At 37.3% G+C, this 16,958-nt stretch overlaps 1 protein-coding gene across 1 annotated transcript in view; it reads right to left on the bottom strand.

Annotated features, from left to right (window-relative positions):
• Positions 1 to 6: 6 nt before the first annotated feature.
• The window catches only part of Adss (adenylosuccinate synthase), a 32,019-nt gene continuing 15,067 nt past the window's right edge, over positions 7 to 16,958 (bottom strand). Inside the window, exons 5-13 of the mRNA XM_005348990.2 lie at positions 11,658 to 11,724; positions 11,273 to 11,380; positions 10,692 to 10,773; positions 8,702 to 8,828; positions 7,163 to 7,317; positions 5,672 to 5,796; positions 4,342 to 4,439; positions 2,206 to 2,355; positions 7 to 1,086 (exon numbers count right to left, since the gene is read on the bottom strand). Of these exons, the coding sequence (XP_005349047.1) occupies positions 1,034 to 1,086; positions 2,206 to 2,355; positions 4,342 to 4,439; positions 5,672 to 5,796; positions 7,163 to 7,317; positions 8,702 to 8,828; positions 10,692 to 10,773; positions 11,273 to 11,380; positions 11,658 to 11,724 (965 nt within the window). The 3' untranslated portion in view covers positions 7 to 1,033. The remainder of the gene's footprint in view (positions 1,087 to 2,205; positions 2,356 to 4,341; positions 4,440 to 5,671; positions 5,797 to 7,162; positions 7,318 to 8,701; positions 8,829 to 10,691; positions 10,774 to 11,272; positions 11,381 to 11,657; positions 11,725 to 16,958) is intronic.

The following is a 16,958-nucleotide window of genomic DNA, read 5'->3' as shown; positions in this document are numbered from 1 at the left end:
TGATGGTTATAATAAAATAATTTCAAGTGAGACCTAATTTAAGCATTTAATAGTCCATGGAGGATAATCTACAGCGCAATGAAAAGCCTAACTGCCAAATAACACCGCTTTGTCTTTTCAGTAAAGGAGATAAAGTCATGATCAAAATTATGGCTGACAATTAGGGTTCATGTGGGTACTTATGAGTCATTCATTTTGTAGATATACTGGCAGGCACAATGTTGAAAGTCAACCCACTGTTCTTAGAAATAACAGAATACTTAAAAAATAAAAAGGAAAGATATACATTTGATTGAGCTCATACCTGAAAACAAACAAAAGTATTCACCAAATATCACAACAGATTTTTTAATAATTATCTTTTAACATTAAGATTGTTATTGTAGGGAAACATCTCTTTGAACACTGAATTAAATGTTCATTGTATTAAATAACTGTAGAGAGAACTAAGTTCTGTGCTCTATACAAATGAAAAGGTTCCATGAACATACTCCCCCCTCCCAAACCGAAGCCCAATTTTGCAGTGGGCTCAACAAATAAGCAGTCCACAATTTACACAGCATTCATAGCACTACAAAGTGACAGAACCCATCTTGTCATTTCTCTCTAACAGCAAAGATTACAATGACAGAACTGAATGATCAGAATGTAAAAATACTTGTGCAAAACTGCAATAATTGTTCTCACTATCTAGTCGGGATAAAAACTCAAACACAATGACAATAATGAAGAAAAACTACACTGGAAGATCTAGATTTCAAACAACAGGGATTATACAATTACTAAACATGGAAAGGAACTGTGTGTGGCACCATGAGCAGCAGGAGCAACAGATGCGGCGGCCATGCCAGCTGAGAAGCTGGATGGGAGGGCGCCAGTCTATCCATGACAGCCATCCGTCAGAGACTGCAAACCAATGCCGGCTTAAAACTCATTCCAATGTCTTTATTCTTGAATTTGCAGATCATAGAGAAATGTTTTAAGTATCTTTCCCCTCCCTCTCAAGGAGTGTCTCGTGCACTGCTGGCAGTCCTTAGAAGAGCTGAATCATGGACTCTCTGGATTTACCTACACCAATCCACTTAACTGGAAAACAAAACAAGGAGAAGAGCATCAATCAAGTCCCCTGTGACATTTAACCTTGGGATGAAGAGAGAGGAGCAAGAGCTGAACTCCTAGCTGTGCTTCATTTTAAGTTAACAGTGATGCTGCATTTAAAAAGTAGAGGCTCAAAAAGTAAAGCATCAGGTTTTGATTCAATGTCATTAACCAGTACTATGAGGGATTGACTTGAAATTTTTTAAAGTTACTGTTATTTCTTAAAGGCAGAAATAATAATAAATGCTGAATATCTTTGATCTCAAAAACAAAGAACTATGGATATACTTATGTTACATAATTTAGTATATAAGAAACCTTTTAAGGTATCCATTAATGTGGATTCTGAGAATTAAAAGAAAAGGGTTTCTGGGGTACTCTGTCAAGATGAGAATTCTTCCATGGGGGGCTGGAGAGATGGCTCAGTGGCTTAAAGTACATGCTGCTCTTGCAGAGGACCCTAGTTCAATTCTTAGCACAACACGGTGACTTAAAACCATTCATAGCTCTAGTTCATGAGGACCCATGGTGCCCCTTCTGGTACTGTGGGCACTGTACCCATGTGGAACACATATATTATGTACAGGCACACACAAAATAATAAATAAGCCTTAAATAGAGCTCTCCCATGTAATAATTTTAGCATATTATAAACATAAAACATGATTTGCTGAAGAAAGTGGTTTAAAATTGAAGAAGTACATACTGTGCTGGAGTACTTTTGTGTTCAAAGGAATTATTTATTATTGCCATTCAAAGATAATTTAAGTATTTCAATTATGTAATCAAAAAGGTGAATAGAAAAACTTGTATTCTAAGTCAGAAAGAGAAGAAATTCTCTCCTTTTCTTCTAGAAAGAATGCATACTATAAGGGATCCAGCACAGACTAGCCTGCCTATTATTCTGTTCTAACTATAAAGTATTTACCACCCTTCACCCTCAGTGACCATGACAATAAAATCTTAGTCCAAATTAACAGTAATGAGATACAGCAATAGATGTATGTCCTATTTATACCCTATTATTTCCTAATGTCCATCCAAGATTTCCATTCTGACAAGCAGCTTAAACCAAATGCTAAAAACAAGACAGCTGCTCATAAATACCTGGTATTTGAAGCTCATCTTCAATAAACCGAACATAATTTTGTGCATTGACAGGAAGCTCCTTAAATGTCCTTGCATTAGATATGTCTGTGTTCCATCCTGGGAAAGTCTTATACTGAACTTCCACTTTATTTAAGACTTCTTGGTTTGCTGAAAGTTAAGAAGTATATGTGTTTATTATAGAACACACTGCCTGTTGCCAAATGACTTATTTTTCAGACATGGTTTCGCTTCAGTCCAGGCTGGCCTTGTACTCTTGGCAATCCTCCCTTCAGCCTACCCAAGTTGTTAAGGAAGTATAAGCATGAACCACTATGCCCACTTCAAATGACTCTGACAAAAGAAGGTTCAAGGACACTTATCAAAATCCTCAAAACCACATGTGTCCGAATTTAGAATTTTCAGACCATTAGCAAGGTGAACACCAGCACACATACCCTTTAGGGTAGTATTTTATAAAACAGCATTTCTTTAGCAACATGATTATACACTTAAGTGGAGAAAGATTACACAGTTAAAACTTCAGTTACAGTGGTTGGTAAATGAGTTGTGTTAAACTTTCTTCTGTTTCTGGATCATTTTGAATTTCTATACTATTAACCATGTGTGTGTACAACATCAACTTTACAGAAGGCTGGTACATCTTCAATCCTCTGAAAAAATCTATCGTGGGATAGACAATTTCTTTATTATTCCATCTAATGACTTTCTCTATATCGCCCTGCTGGAATCTGCAGACATGGTGGATAGTGTGGTACACTATTCAGGCCTCCCTCTTCGGAGCAGAGAGTCTCAGAATGACTGAGACCACGTAGCAGAGGTTTGTGGAAACACACGGGACTTTCCACAAGAATATTAACAAAGCATAAAACCAATGATACAAGTTCAAGATAACCATTCACCAATTCAGTGGTCCCTAAAGTAAGAATCCATGTACTCAGAGAAAGGCAACAGAATCTAAGTATAATAGACTCTCTGTAATGTCTAATACTCAAAGGAAGCTATGGGGCACGCGAACAGTGGTCAGCTATACTACATGTATTACTGCTGCCATTACAAGTGATGTTTCTCAGAACATTCTATAACACTTCTTGGGTGAAAATTTCAATCTTGGAGTATTTCTGGAGAAATCTGGCTCAAGTCCAGATACTACTTGAGCTATATTAACTCTTAAAAACAGTTTTGAGGTCGCATTAACGACCAGGACATAACATATATTTGAGTAATCAGTTTCTAAGTAACCATATCCTAAAATGTTAACAGATGTCTGTTTTTCTATAAGAGAAACTGGAAAAGTGACAGAAATTATTCTCCAAGAATATCTAGTCTCAGGGACATAAAACTTTCCAACCTGCCAAGTTTTTCATTAAGGTTGTCAACATTCCTTCAACTGGCACTTCCTTGGTGTTTAAGAAAAACTAATCTGAAAAAGCAGCAATTTCCATATCTAAATCTAGAAGCATTTACTGAATTCCTGAGTAAGGAAACCTAGTGATTAAGACAGGCTTCAGAGACTATACTGGCTCAAGTAGGCATCTCCTTCACCTGGAGGGCTTAAAGGATAAAGTAAGTTCATATATTGAGAAAGAATACAAGATCCAAGGGTCCTTTTTTCTAACCCTTTTATTCCCAAGGAAGAAAGAACTCTTCGATGAAAATCATTCAGATGATTAAAAAAAAAAAAATTCTCCCTTACCCACTTTGATGCTGCTGTAGGGAAGGGTCCTGCTATATTGCCCAAACCAGCTTTAAACTTCTGGGCTCAAAAGTGGGCCTTTTGCCTTAGGCTCCTAAGTAGCTAAGCTACAGGTAGGTCATACTTAGCTTGTGCATGTCAATCATTTTAAGTTTAAAAAAATTAAACCCCAAAGCAGCACAGTCCAAATAGCTTTCTTATTTTGAGTTAAAGTATAAAGTACATGATTGTGACCCAACTCTGAAATTAATACAAGTTTTGAACAAAATGTTATTAAGTGAATATATCTACATTATTAGTAAGGTAAAAATAAAAAAGCCTGTGAAAGATATATAATCTTATAACAAGTAACAATTATATATCATACATAATGTATAGTTAGATGACAATATTAATAATCTTATAAACGTTAGACACAGCCTTAAAAAAAAAAAGAGTACCTGGAAAATGAGGTATGATTTCCCCATCTAATTTGTAAGCAACGCCAACTTTGATTTCTGTAAACATATCCAAAATATCCAACTTGGTAAGGGCCAACCTAATTTTGAAAAAACAAAAAAACAAAAACCAGACACTGTTGAAACAGCAAACTTGTGACCTCCAGTCTGACAGGTACAGGAAAAAGGAAAAATTCATGCAAAGCCCAAAGCTCCAAAGCAGTTCTTAAAACTTGTTAGGATTGTACTTGAAAGCATGCCATGCATAAAACAACACATCCATGAGGACGCTCCACTGACATATAGTCTTCGTAATATACCAGGGTTACTTTCTAGTAATTACAACGGATTGTCACTGGTGATTTCACACTTGCTCAGCTTTCTTAGGAGGGATGGCTTGTGGGAAAGCTGCCTAGAGTTAAGGATGCATTTTGTGCCCAAGGGACACAGCAGAACACTGTTCCACATAATCATGAGATAGTAAGTACATTTCCACACATGCTATCATCCCCAGTTCTTCACTCTGGTTAGCATCACCTCCACCCTGCTGGTCAGAAACTGGCAGAGTGAGGAAACATCAAGGACAGCTTCGTCATACACCAGTTTCCCAAAAACTGACTGGGAAATAGGAAGTTTAGGGAAAATCTGTGGAAATTAGATAATACTAGGTTTGGGATTTTGATTCACAATCTTGGGGGTTGTTTGTTTGTTTTTTAAAAGCAAACAAACAAAAAATTAAAAAGAAAACCCTCCTCCTTTTGCTTGTTAGATGCTCAGCCTATTAATGTAGACACAAACACATTTACTTATATATAAAATGCTAGTAATGTTATTGAATATTTTCAGTGAGCAGGACAGTATATCTACATCTCATCTCTTTGTTCAAATGCCCATGATGGGAGTAATATCATCACCGATTTTAAAGGTGATGAGACCGAGACTCAGAAAGGGGAGCACGTCCAGTCACATCAACACAGTGCACACATCTGCACATCTGATTCCAGCAGGTCAGGAACTAAGTGTGCACACTCCATCCCCACTCAGCATCGTTCTGTGTGCAGTGTTCATCCTGCTCATCTAAGCCTACCTGCCTACCCATCTCCCGGCCCTCTGTACACGCATGCAAGTCAGACTACCATGGTTCTTCCTAGGGCCTTGGGTGTTTCTTCCTGTGCACTTCCTCTACATCTCATCCCACTGCTAAAACTAGGATTTTATCATGGAGGTGAAGGAATGAAGCTTTTCTGTTAGGGGATTCTCAAATTACTTCTTGAAAATCAAATTTGTGGTCATCAACCGTTTACCATTCCCTAAATAAATCTTGAACACTCACGCAGTAAATCCATTGATCATATGAGCATATTTGAGTAAAACAAGGTCCAACCAGCCACATCTTCTTTTCCTGCCCGTAGTTACTCCAAATTCTCTACCCCTTGTTTGTAATAATTCTCCAACTTCCTGTATAACACAATTTATGAGTTAGAATATCAGAGCTGTACATTCAGGGAATTATATTAGAGATTATATAATAAACAATTATCTCTTTTGATAAAAATATTTCATGAAATAGTCTGGAGACAGGAGTCCATGGAGATGACATTACTTGGAATATATTCAGTTTTGATTTCATTTTTACATTTTTAAGGTACTATTTTTTCTGTTATAAACAGGTCAAATATAGATTAACAGATAACAAAACAATTAGATCCTAATAAGAACAAATTGTTATGATCTTAGATGTGTCCCACAAAAGGGCTCGTGTTGAAGGCTTGGTTCTCGGCAGTTAGCAATACTGAGAGTTGACTGGATCACAGGGACATTAATGTTATCAAAGAATTAATCCATTGATGAGTGTTGCAAGATATTTGATCACGCTATGTGTGAAAATGTATCTATATTTTACTTCACCTGCCTAATGCACCTGGACTGGTTTAATAAAGAGCTGAATAGCAAATAGCTAGGCAGGAGACTTGAAGTGGGACTTCTGGGCAGAGAGAGGAATGCAATTTAGGCAGGCACAGAAGCCAGTACAGAATGAAGGAGAGGAAAAGAGCCACATGGCAGAACACAGATTAATAAAAACAGGTTAAGTTGGGGCTGGAGAGATGGCTCAGTGGTTGAGAGCATTGCCTGCTCTTCCAAAGGTCCTGAGTTCAATTCCCAGCAACTACATGGTGGCTCACAACCATCTGTAATAAGGTCTGGCGCCCTCTTCTGGCCTTCTGGAATACACAGACAGAATACTGTATACATAATAAATAAATAAATAAACAAACAAACAAACAAACAAACAAATAACAGGTTAAGTTAAGTTATAATCACTAGTGGGACAAGCCTACGCTAAAACTAGGCTTTCATAATTAACAAGTCTCCACGTCATTATTTGGGGGTAGGCTTGCTACATGAGTTCATAGCTGGACTATTAGAAGGCAGGATCTTGTTAGAGGCTTCCCAAATGCCATGAGGTGAGGTGACCAGCTTTCCTACACCTACCCTTCTGCCACAATGTGTCTTATTACTGACTAGAAACATGAAACAGAAGTCATGAACAACAATAAAAAATACGTCTTTTCTCCTTTTAAATTCCTCCTGTAATTTTCACAACAAAGGGAAAGTTCATAAACAAGTAAGTCGTTAAAGTTTATTTAAACAGACAAACCTAGTCAATCATCCAAAGAATTAAGGTTATATAGTTTTACTGAAAATGAGAAGGCCAACATATCAAATGACCCTTGCAAATGAAGAGAGAGGCAGGAGTCTCTTAAGGTGGATATGATTTTTCTTTCCATACTTTAAAAACTGGATTACTAAGAAAGGGGCTTACATTGTCTTGTTCTGTGGGAAAGGCACCAATACCAACTCTAGTGGTATAAGCTTTCACAACTCCATATACTTCTCCAACGTTTTGAGGGGGCATACCCAAACCTGTACAGACACCTCCAACAGTACAGTTTGAAGAGGTTACAAAAGGGTAAGTTCCTAGAAAATAGAAAAAAGAAACAAAACACTAAGATGAACACATGTACACACATACTCTAAAACAGAATTACATTAAAATCAGGCATATGAATTTATTCCAGGTATCTGAAGACTTGACCATAACTGTATTGCCCTCTCTCAAGGGCTCAATGTTTTAGGTTTAATTCTTTGTCTGTAATAAGTTTAAAATGCAGATGGTCAGAGCTTTAATTGCAGCATTTGAGCTGTAGAGAACCCCAGAGTGTGTCTATTTGCTAACTTGGCTCTCTATAGTATGTATTCACTGCTGTGCAAGAATTTGATACAGACACCTACCTACATAGTTTGATCGATTCCTATTAATTCCAAATCACTCCCTGGTCGACACACTTAGGGTGCAGCAGGACCCTGGAGCAACGGTAATTTTGTGGTGTTCAACATTCCCTCGCCTTTGAACTCTATTCAGCAGTCTTCAAATTACAGCAACAATTATGAGGGTGCATTTTTCTCCCCTTTATACTTAACTACTCACTCTTATATACACTCTTATAATTATACACTCTTTCCAGATTGATTATTATAGGATAAAGGGGTATATATAAAAAAAAGAAAATACATTCTCTTTAATAATTAGTTAGTATCCAAAGCTTATGAAATGTCAAGCCCAAGGGGTGGCTCAGTAGTTAGAGCACGTGCTGCTCTTCCAGGTTTGATTCCCAGCACCCACTTGATGGCTCACAGCCATCTTTAACTCTATTTCCAGGGGATCCAATGACTTCTGGCCTTCAAGAGCACTGTATTCATGTGGTATACAGACATTCATGCAAATAAAACACACAAATACATAAAAATTAAAAAAAAAGTCACCCAGAACTGTTAACTGTGTAAGAATGTATATTTAGATATAACCACCAAGATTAATGAGACAGTCATCTGAATAAGGTTAACCATGAGGATGGAGGAAATGTTGAGCCTACCAGAAAGTCTCATGAACAAAGTGAGTTAACATACATAGGTTTGCTTAGATCTTAAAATATATAATACTAATTTCCATTTTTTAAAGATTTAAAAAGGGAAAGATTCTCTACAAATTGATTTTATCATTTTACAGTTCCAGAGAAATAGGAGTTGAATAAATCATGAACCAACTAATGAAATTCACAATCTGCAGAACTCCAAGCCCACAGAATCCAAATGATTCCATTTTTCTAATGAAGTGTAAAATTTGTACTGTGCTTGCCACAATATTATTCCTTTTAAAACTTTGCCATAAGATGACAAGCTCTCTCATTCTTGAATATAATCGCTAAATGCACTATTTATAACCTCCTTAATGCTAACATTAATATTTATATCTAAGTACTTTAGACTCAGTCAAACTCCCTATGAATCATATCTCACTTACCAAAATCAATATCTAACAATGCTGCGTTTGCACCTTCTACCAAGATTTTCTTGGGTGGTCCATGGAGGGCCTCATATAGGAAATAAACTCCATCTCTCACCATCGGTTTAATCCTTTCCATATAACCCTACACAAAGACAAAAACCAGTTTCCATGTGCACTAATACATTGTAACACCAGTCAAAGTGGAAACTACCTGGCCTTCAACAGTGGAAACTGACAAAACCCAAGCAGAAGGCGCTGGTGATGGGGCTCATCCTAGTGCAACACTTGGATTAGCTCTGGTCTCGTAGAAAAGAATGATTAGCAGTACAAAAGCTAGGGATGTGGCAAGTGGCAGAGTACTTACCTAGCATGTGTGAGGTCCTGAACAACACACACACATAAGCACTATGACATTTAAGGGTTCTATATCAACTTCAATGGGAACAGAGCAAAGTACTCACTTCATAAGCTGGCTTTCAGAGAGAATAAGAACAACTGTCTGTTTGTATTAGATGGCACTTTGACATTTTTATTTGAAAAAGTATTTGAAAAGCTGTATTTATAATTATATAATCAACAATTTTCAAGTTCAAATCAGAGTGACACCAAAATGTGGAGAGGGCACAAACGACACTGGCAAGCATGCAGATGTTAGCAACAGAGTGCTGTCCTCCTTATTACAGCAACAATACCATAATTTGTCATCAGCTGATAGTATCAAATACTAACATGAGGTGCTAGTAATGTTTAACTTTAGAAGTCAAGTAAAAATAAACAAGAATTCCCCTGAGGGCCGTAGTACAGCTGCAATAACACCTTATTTCAACTATGGACACCCGAAATGGTAATTCTAGAAGCTATTTACCAGGAACCCATAGGAATATATTGTATCCACTAATGAATGTCTGTCTGGTCTCTCCCTGGTGCTTGTCTTTAATTTCTTACATATTCATATTTCAGTCCTTTCTGTGTGGCTAAAATGACTCTGTAAAATCCTGGTTTAACACATGTCACTTGTGAAAATCTTGTTTGTTTCTTTTCCGTTATAGATTTTTGTTTGTTTTGTCTTGGTTTTTTGAGACAGGGTTTCTCTGTAGCTTTGGATCCTGTCCTGGAACTAGCTCTTGTAGACCAGGCTGGCCTCGAACTCACAGACCTGCCTGCTTCTGCCTCCCAAGTGCTGGGATTAAAGGGGTGCGCCACTACCGCCCAGCCTGCTGTTTCTTTTTCTCATTTCTTTTTCCCCCCTCAGGAATCACCTCATGTAGCCCAGGCTGGGCTCTAACTCAGTACGTTCCTAAAGATGAACTTGAACTTCTGACCTTCCTGTTTCTGCTTCTCAAGTGATGGGATTACAGGCAAAGGCCACCACACTCAATTATCAGAATCATAAACAGACCTATTCCAGAATGACATATGATATGTAGATTCTTATTCAGTCCTGGTAGCAGTATTAATACTTTTACCAGGCATATAGAAAACAATGCAAAATTTACCAATGATTGAAACCTTCTGCTAACTCAGGCACCACTGGATCTAACAGTTACCACTTGTGGGCTTCTTATGTGGCCAGTAAAGTTATGTATCAGAAATAAATGCTGAAGAAACTGACTGTTTACCAACCCTAAACACACTGACTTTACTCTGCCTCTTTCTTTACAGATCCACACTTCAGCAGTCATGCATAGCTTCTTCATAATCCAAATCTGAACTACCTTCTGTTCAAAATTCTCCAATAGCTTTCCACTGTCTTCTGAATAAAAGCTAAGTTTCCTGCAGGTGCACCTGTGACCTACAATCTGGCTATTTTCAATACCATTTCCTTTTCCCATCCAACATTCCATTTAGACCAAACTGTGTGACATTATACAAACATGCTATGTCCAAGAATGACTTGCAAATTCTTTCACAAGTTAATACACAAAGCTGGAGTGCACAAAAAACCTAAATGTCAGTTTGGTAAATCAGTATTTAAGAGCACATCACTGAGCTAAGAAAGCATTACCTTAAGTTTCTGTAATTCACCTTCAATGTCTATTTCCAAAGTAGGGTATATAGATTTGTACTGGTTAGCTAGAACTTTGAACCTGAGAAAGAAACAGATCATCATGGCATTAACTATCTTAAAGTATACTTCAAATAATATGTTCAAGACAAGTTATTTCTATGCTTTGTAAATGGTCTCAAAAGCAAATTAGTTCTGAAACTAAAAATACTTTTTGAGAAAATTTAAAAAATTTAAAAAGGAGATTAGACATAGAGACTACGTCACTGTAGCACCTCTAGTTTTGAAGATGTGTACACAATAATCTACCGAGACCTGGGAAGACATAATGGGGTCCCTGAATCCTAGGACATGGTGAGTAGTACATCAGTACTACCATACTGGGGACACTTCCTTTCAAAGAAAACCAAGTCACATGTCAGTCCTTAAAAACAACATGGCTTTATCTTAGGTAATCATTCTTACATCACCATTAGGTTATTTTTCCATGAAGTTAATCTGAATACTGATGCTTCAATTTTGTACTTCATTTTAAAATGCTTTTTTTTTTTTAATTTTGAAAAAAACAAGTCTGTTGTTACCTCTCAGAGAAGCCATCAAAGTCAGAAACAAGATCACACATCCGAAGTCCACTCCGAGCGGCTTTGGAGGAATACACTGGGCCAATGCCCTTTTTTGTGGTACCCAAACTTAAAAACAAACCAAAACAAGCTTCAAGTTACAGAGGGAAGATGTAAGTCTTCAGCCAGATCTTTCCAAAGAAGAAAGTTACATATAACTGTTTATTATTTATGCAATTTCCTGCAAGTTTACTTGTGTAATCTAACTGATTTTCTCTGAAACCTAAGTAAAATATTCTTATCTATTCCGAATTTTGTTTTATCTCTGGCTCACATTTATTTCTATATAAGGAAGTGCTCAAACTACACAATTAAACAGATATATATATTTATATACATAGCATACTTTTTTCCTGCTTGTTCTTGTCTCTGCTGTTCCTGGATACCATCAGCTGCTTGGTGAAAATCAAATACTGAAAAGAAATCAAACAAATCACAGTTGTCATTCAAACAAAGATAACATAAAGACTAAAAATAGTCTATTTCAAATTACTAAAACCAGAAATCTTTCCAACTTTGTTTATGACAAATTATACTGTTATATTCCTAAAGTCCTATGGCAGCTTACACTTGTAATTTCAGCACTAAACAGGTTGTGGCAGGAGAAGAACAAGTTTGAGGACAGCCTAGATCACAGAGTGTTTCAAAAAGAAGAAAAAGCGGGGAAGAAAGGCTAATAAATTTAGACCATCCTAGAACTCACTGTTAATAACCAGGCTGACCTCAAACTCAAGATCTCTGCCTCCTCAGTGCTGGAATTAAAGGCATGAAACACCAACACCCAGCCAAAGATAATCCTTTTTTCCTTCTACATCTTCAAGTCTGGACTCTAGGAGGAGTCTAGAGATCACTTTGACACCTCCTCTTTCTTCCTCCCTAGTCCCAAACTTCCATCACCTTTCGCTAAAGCTACACTCTAACCTGTGCACCTTTCCACTCTTACATGGAATTCAAATTATTTAATGCATCCAAAAATTTCTTGCAAAGACACAAATAACTCATCGCATCCCTGTCTATGAACTTCATGTTTTTCCACAACTCCTACAGAAAAACTCTGATATGGCAAATACTCTTCTGCTCATATCAGCACCCTTGCAGTCCTGTGCAATGTGCCTCTGCACCTATATGCACATTCACATCCCCTGACAATACCCTGAGCAGTAGGACAGACGACGACAGTTTGCTAGTTAATTTCTGCACCAGCAAATGCTCAAATAATTACTGACTCACTACATAAGCAGCTCACAGGCAGGCAGGCCTAGGGTTTTATTCTATGAACTTCTAACTAAAGTTTATTTACTTGTTTTTTTCTTAAAACATACCATAATTTTATAGTTAACAGACCACAAAAACAGTTTTAGGTATACAATTCAGTGATTTTATCATAGTATGCCAGGATTTCTTTATCAATTATGTTATTATTTCCAAATAAATTATTAAATAAAACGACTGATTTCTCAGAATTAGGGAAGCATTTTGTTTGTTTTTTTCCAAGACAGTTTCTCTGTGTAACCCTGGCTGTCCTCAAACTCAAAGACTCTCCTGTTCTTGCCTACAAGTACTAGGATTAGCAATGTGCACCACTGTGAGCATTAGAAGATACACACTAGTTATATAGAAATTATAAAATTTTGATAAAATCTGGACTGAAATTGTATTCTCACAATCCTTAACCTCCAAAGCTATGCAGAAAGGGTTGTTCCCCTCATCTCCTGCTTTTGAGACTTGCAGAAACTACAAGGGCAGCTCCACCCAGAGTCCTGCTTAGCAAGGTTAACACCTTTGTATAATCACCTGTGCTGACATTGTTTGTGATCTAATAAATAAAGCTTACCTGAAGATCAAAATGTAGAGTTAGCCACTAGCTAGACATAGAGGCTAGGCAGTGGTGGCACACATCTGTAATACCAGCACTCAGGAGACAGAGATTGTTGAGTTCAAGGCCACCCTGGCTACTTGAGATTGACCTAGTCTAAAAGAAAAACAGAGCCCGGCTGTGGTAGATTTAATCCCAGCACTAGGGAGGTAGAGACAGGAAAAGGATATGGCTGGGCCTAGAGAGAGGACTATAAGGCAGGAGGAGACAGGACTTAGTCTATTCAGTCTGAGGATTCATAGAGACAGAATCTTGCCCACTTTGGTCTGAGGATTTAATAGAAGTAAAAAGACTCTCTAGTGGCTAGATCCTTTACTTCTCTTATCTTTCAGCATTTACCTTGATATCTGACTCTGGGTTTTAATTATTAAGAACAATTAGAATTCACACTATAATCACCAGTTTTCTCTCTGGGATGTCTTGTGAGAGTTTTGAAATTTTTGTATATTACAGATCCTGAATCTGCAGTGTGTAAATCAATATATGTCTCAGCACCACACAAGTGGGTAAAAGAGTACCCTTAAAATTATATTGGAATATTACACAGCAAATGATAGCTAGAAGAATATCACAGTAAGCCGGGCGGTGGTGGCACACGCCTTTAATCCAAGCACTCGATAGGCAGAGGCAGGCGGATCTCTGTAAGTTCGAGACCAGCCTGGTCTACAAGAGCTAGTTCTAGGGGGCTGGAGAGATGGCTCAGAGGTTAAGAGAACTGACTGTTGTTCAGGAGGTCCTGAATTCAATTTCCAGCAACCACATGATGGCTCACACCCAATCTATAATGAGATCTGGTGCCCAGAACACTGTATACATAATAAATAAATTAAAAAAAAAAAAAAGAGCTAGTTCTAGGAGAGGCTCCAAAGCCAGAGAAACCCTGTCTCAAACAACAACAACAAAACCCAAACAAGAAAAAAAAGCACAAGAAAGAATGTCACAGTAATGCTATTTTTAATAAACTAATATTGGAAAAACTCAATTTTCATCAATGGTAGGGAATAAAAGATTTGGTATATCCATAATAGGCAACAATTTTTAAAAAGAAAAATTTTGCTTCAAGTAGCAATAATAATAAAATTGTAACAATTATAGCAGAATGTTCAGTGGAGGCCAGATGCAAAAGACAGTATAAACTATAGTTTTAAGTAAAGTTCCAAATGACAGAACTAATCTATAAGATAAGTATGAGCTATGGTAACCTTTGACCAAAGGGAACAAATAATAAAAGTCATCAGAGCAATTTTTTCCAGGACTTGGAAGCCTATATCATTGGATTGTGTATGTTTTTATGAATTCTAGGCGTTTCATGTTGTTCTTCAAACTACCATCATATGATTAGTGTGGTCATGCTTCTATCCTGTTGCCCAGACAGTAACTTTTCTAAATCATTTCAGGGATCAGAATTAGTCTTAGGAGTTGTTTCATTAAACCCCAATTTAGCAAGGCAGTTATAAAACAACTGAGATATTAGAATATGCCATACAATTTCTTCTGCATAAAAAACATTTGCATTTAAAACTTTCCATTACCAGAAGTTAAAAAGGCAACTAGAAAACCACAAATAAATGGGGTAACAGAACAGTTGAACTGTATTTTCAAAAATTAATTAAGCAACCTGACACAGTTATTGCTTTCCAAAAGAAAAAAAAAAAGTTATTGCTTTCCTAGGCCTCAGGAAGCTATTAGTATATCAGAACAATGACTTTTCACAGTGATATTTTAATGCCTTTCAATTACATTTTTTTTTTTTTTTTTTTTTTCGAGACAGGGTTTCTCTGTAGCTTTGGAGCCTGTCCTGGAACTAGCTCTGTAGACCAGGCTGGTCTTGAACTCACAGAGATCCTCCTGCCTCTGCCTCCCGGAGTGCTGGGATTAAAGGCGTGCGCCACCACCGCCCGGCTCCCTTTCAATTACTTTTGATTACTCTCTGAAGTTGTGTTTGAATATTGCTTCTGTTTCCCACAGAAGTCTAGACATTGAAGAAAAGAAAAACCATCTTAAGAATTTATTCTAATTTTTAAAATAAGGTTACTGTACATCCTTAGCGGTTTCATTAGTAAAAAAATAGTTCTAGGTAAATTTGGCTGAGTTTCACTAATCTAAGTATTTGATACTGGTAATTACTCAGCACTTTCTACCACTGAACTACATTACCAGTGCTATACTTCAGCTTTATTAACACAAAGATATAATGCATTCAATGTAACCCACAATACAGCTAACGCCTTCTTGGCCTGCTTTCCCGTACCGCATCTCCATTGGGCTTCACTTCTCAGGGAATCCTCCCACTACCTCTTCAAATCACCTGCTTCTACTTAGGACTATTTTTCTAACACCCAGCCTCACCTTGAAACTTAGCACGCTGTGCCATGACATTCATGATATATTTATCTTACATATTGTTACATACTTACATATTAAAGGATTTTTTTAACAGTGTGTTTTCTAAGACTCTTGCCCCTTCAGTGTCTAGCACAAGGCAGGTACTCAACAGAAGATAAAGGACAGACATCAGCCAACTCTGCACTTGGGATGCTTAGAATGTTTAAGTCGCCTGCTCTTTTCTCAGTTCTTATTACAAACTACAACAGTAGGGCAGGACAGAAGATGATGTGAAAAAAAATTCTACATTAAGTTGCTTAAATTTTTTGATTTAAAAAAATCTTAGCCAGGCAGTAAGTAGTGGCCTGCACCTTTAATCCCAGCACTCAGGAGGCAGAAGCAGGTAGAATTTTGAGTTTGAGGCCAGTCTGGTGTTCAGAGCAAGTTCCAGGGTGGCAAGAGCTACACAGAGAAACCCTGTTTTCAAAAACCAAAAATAAAACAAAAACAAAACAAAACCTCTTAGTCTCTTAGACTTAGTCATTATTTTCTGTGTGTTTTGCCTGCATGTGTGCTTAGTTCCCAGAGGTAAGAAGAGGGGATTGGATCCCCTGCAAGTGGAGTTCCATGTGGTATGAACCACCATGTGGGGTTCAAAATCAAACCCAGGATCTCAGCAAAGTAATGAATACTCCTAACCTCCTGAGCCATCTCTTCAGCCCTGCTTAAGTATTTCTAAAACTGTATAGCATCTTTATCATTTTAAAATTTCTTTAAAACTATTGACATTGTATTAAGCTTACACCACAATGTTGACATGAAATACATGACAACAGCAGAAAAGACTGGACAAGCCAATGGAAGCGTGCTAGTGTCAGAGCCTCTGGGAGTCGATCCCATAGCAGCCTGTTAAGACAGAGGGTGAGATGATCACACACTTCAGGCCAGACTGGAATATACAGAGAGTCCCAGTCCAGTCTGGCAACGCAGCAAGACTGTGAGTCAAAGCCATAAAGAAAGAAGGGTCTTTCTGACACTCTGCACCGTCTACCCCAGCACCCCTCCTTTCACCCTGGCAATCTAAAGCACTAAAGTAATTTCCCCAATACGCAACCTGCATTCTCAGACAAAGTGATGAACTTAAAGCATTTGTATAGAGAATCCTACTTTGAGTTTTTGAAAATATCCAAGTATTCTAAATGCTGGATATAGTCATACCAATAGCTTTTGAAGTACCAAGTTTAGAATAAGGATAGGCAGGCCACTAAAAACAAATCATACAGGATACTCGTGAAATAAAAATGCTCAACAATAGTACAAAATTGCTCTTTACAGATCTATAGATTAAGAATCTTATGGTGAACAACGTAATGGAAAAGAGGACATTCATTTAAAAAACAACTGTATGCTAATTCAGGATAGTTTTCTTCAAAAAAGTTTTTTTTT

The sequence above is a fragment of the Microtus ochrogaster genome, chromosome 6 (genome assembly GCF_000317375.1).
Source record: "Microtus ochrogaster isolate Prairie Vole_2 chromosome 6, MicOch1.0, whole genome shotgun sequence".
NCBI classification, from domain to species: domain Eukaryota; kingdom Metazoa; phylum Chordata; class Mammalia; order Rodentia; family Cricetidae; genus Microtus; species Microtus ochrogaster.
Note: the sequence above shows the minus strand (reverse complement) of the source record. Positions and strands in the feature narration are given on the sequence as shown.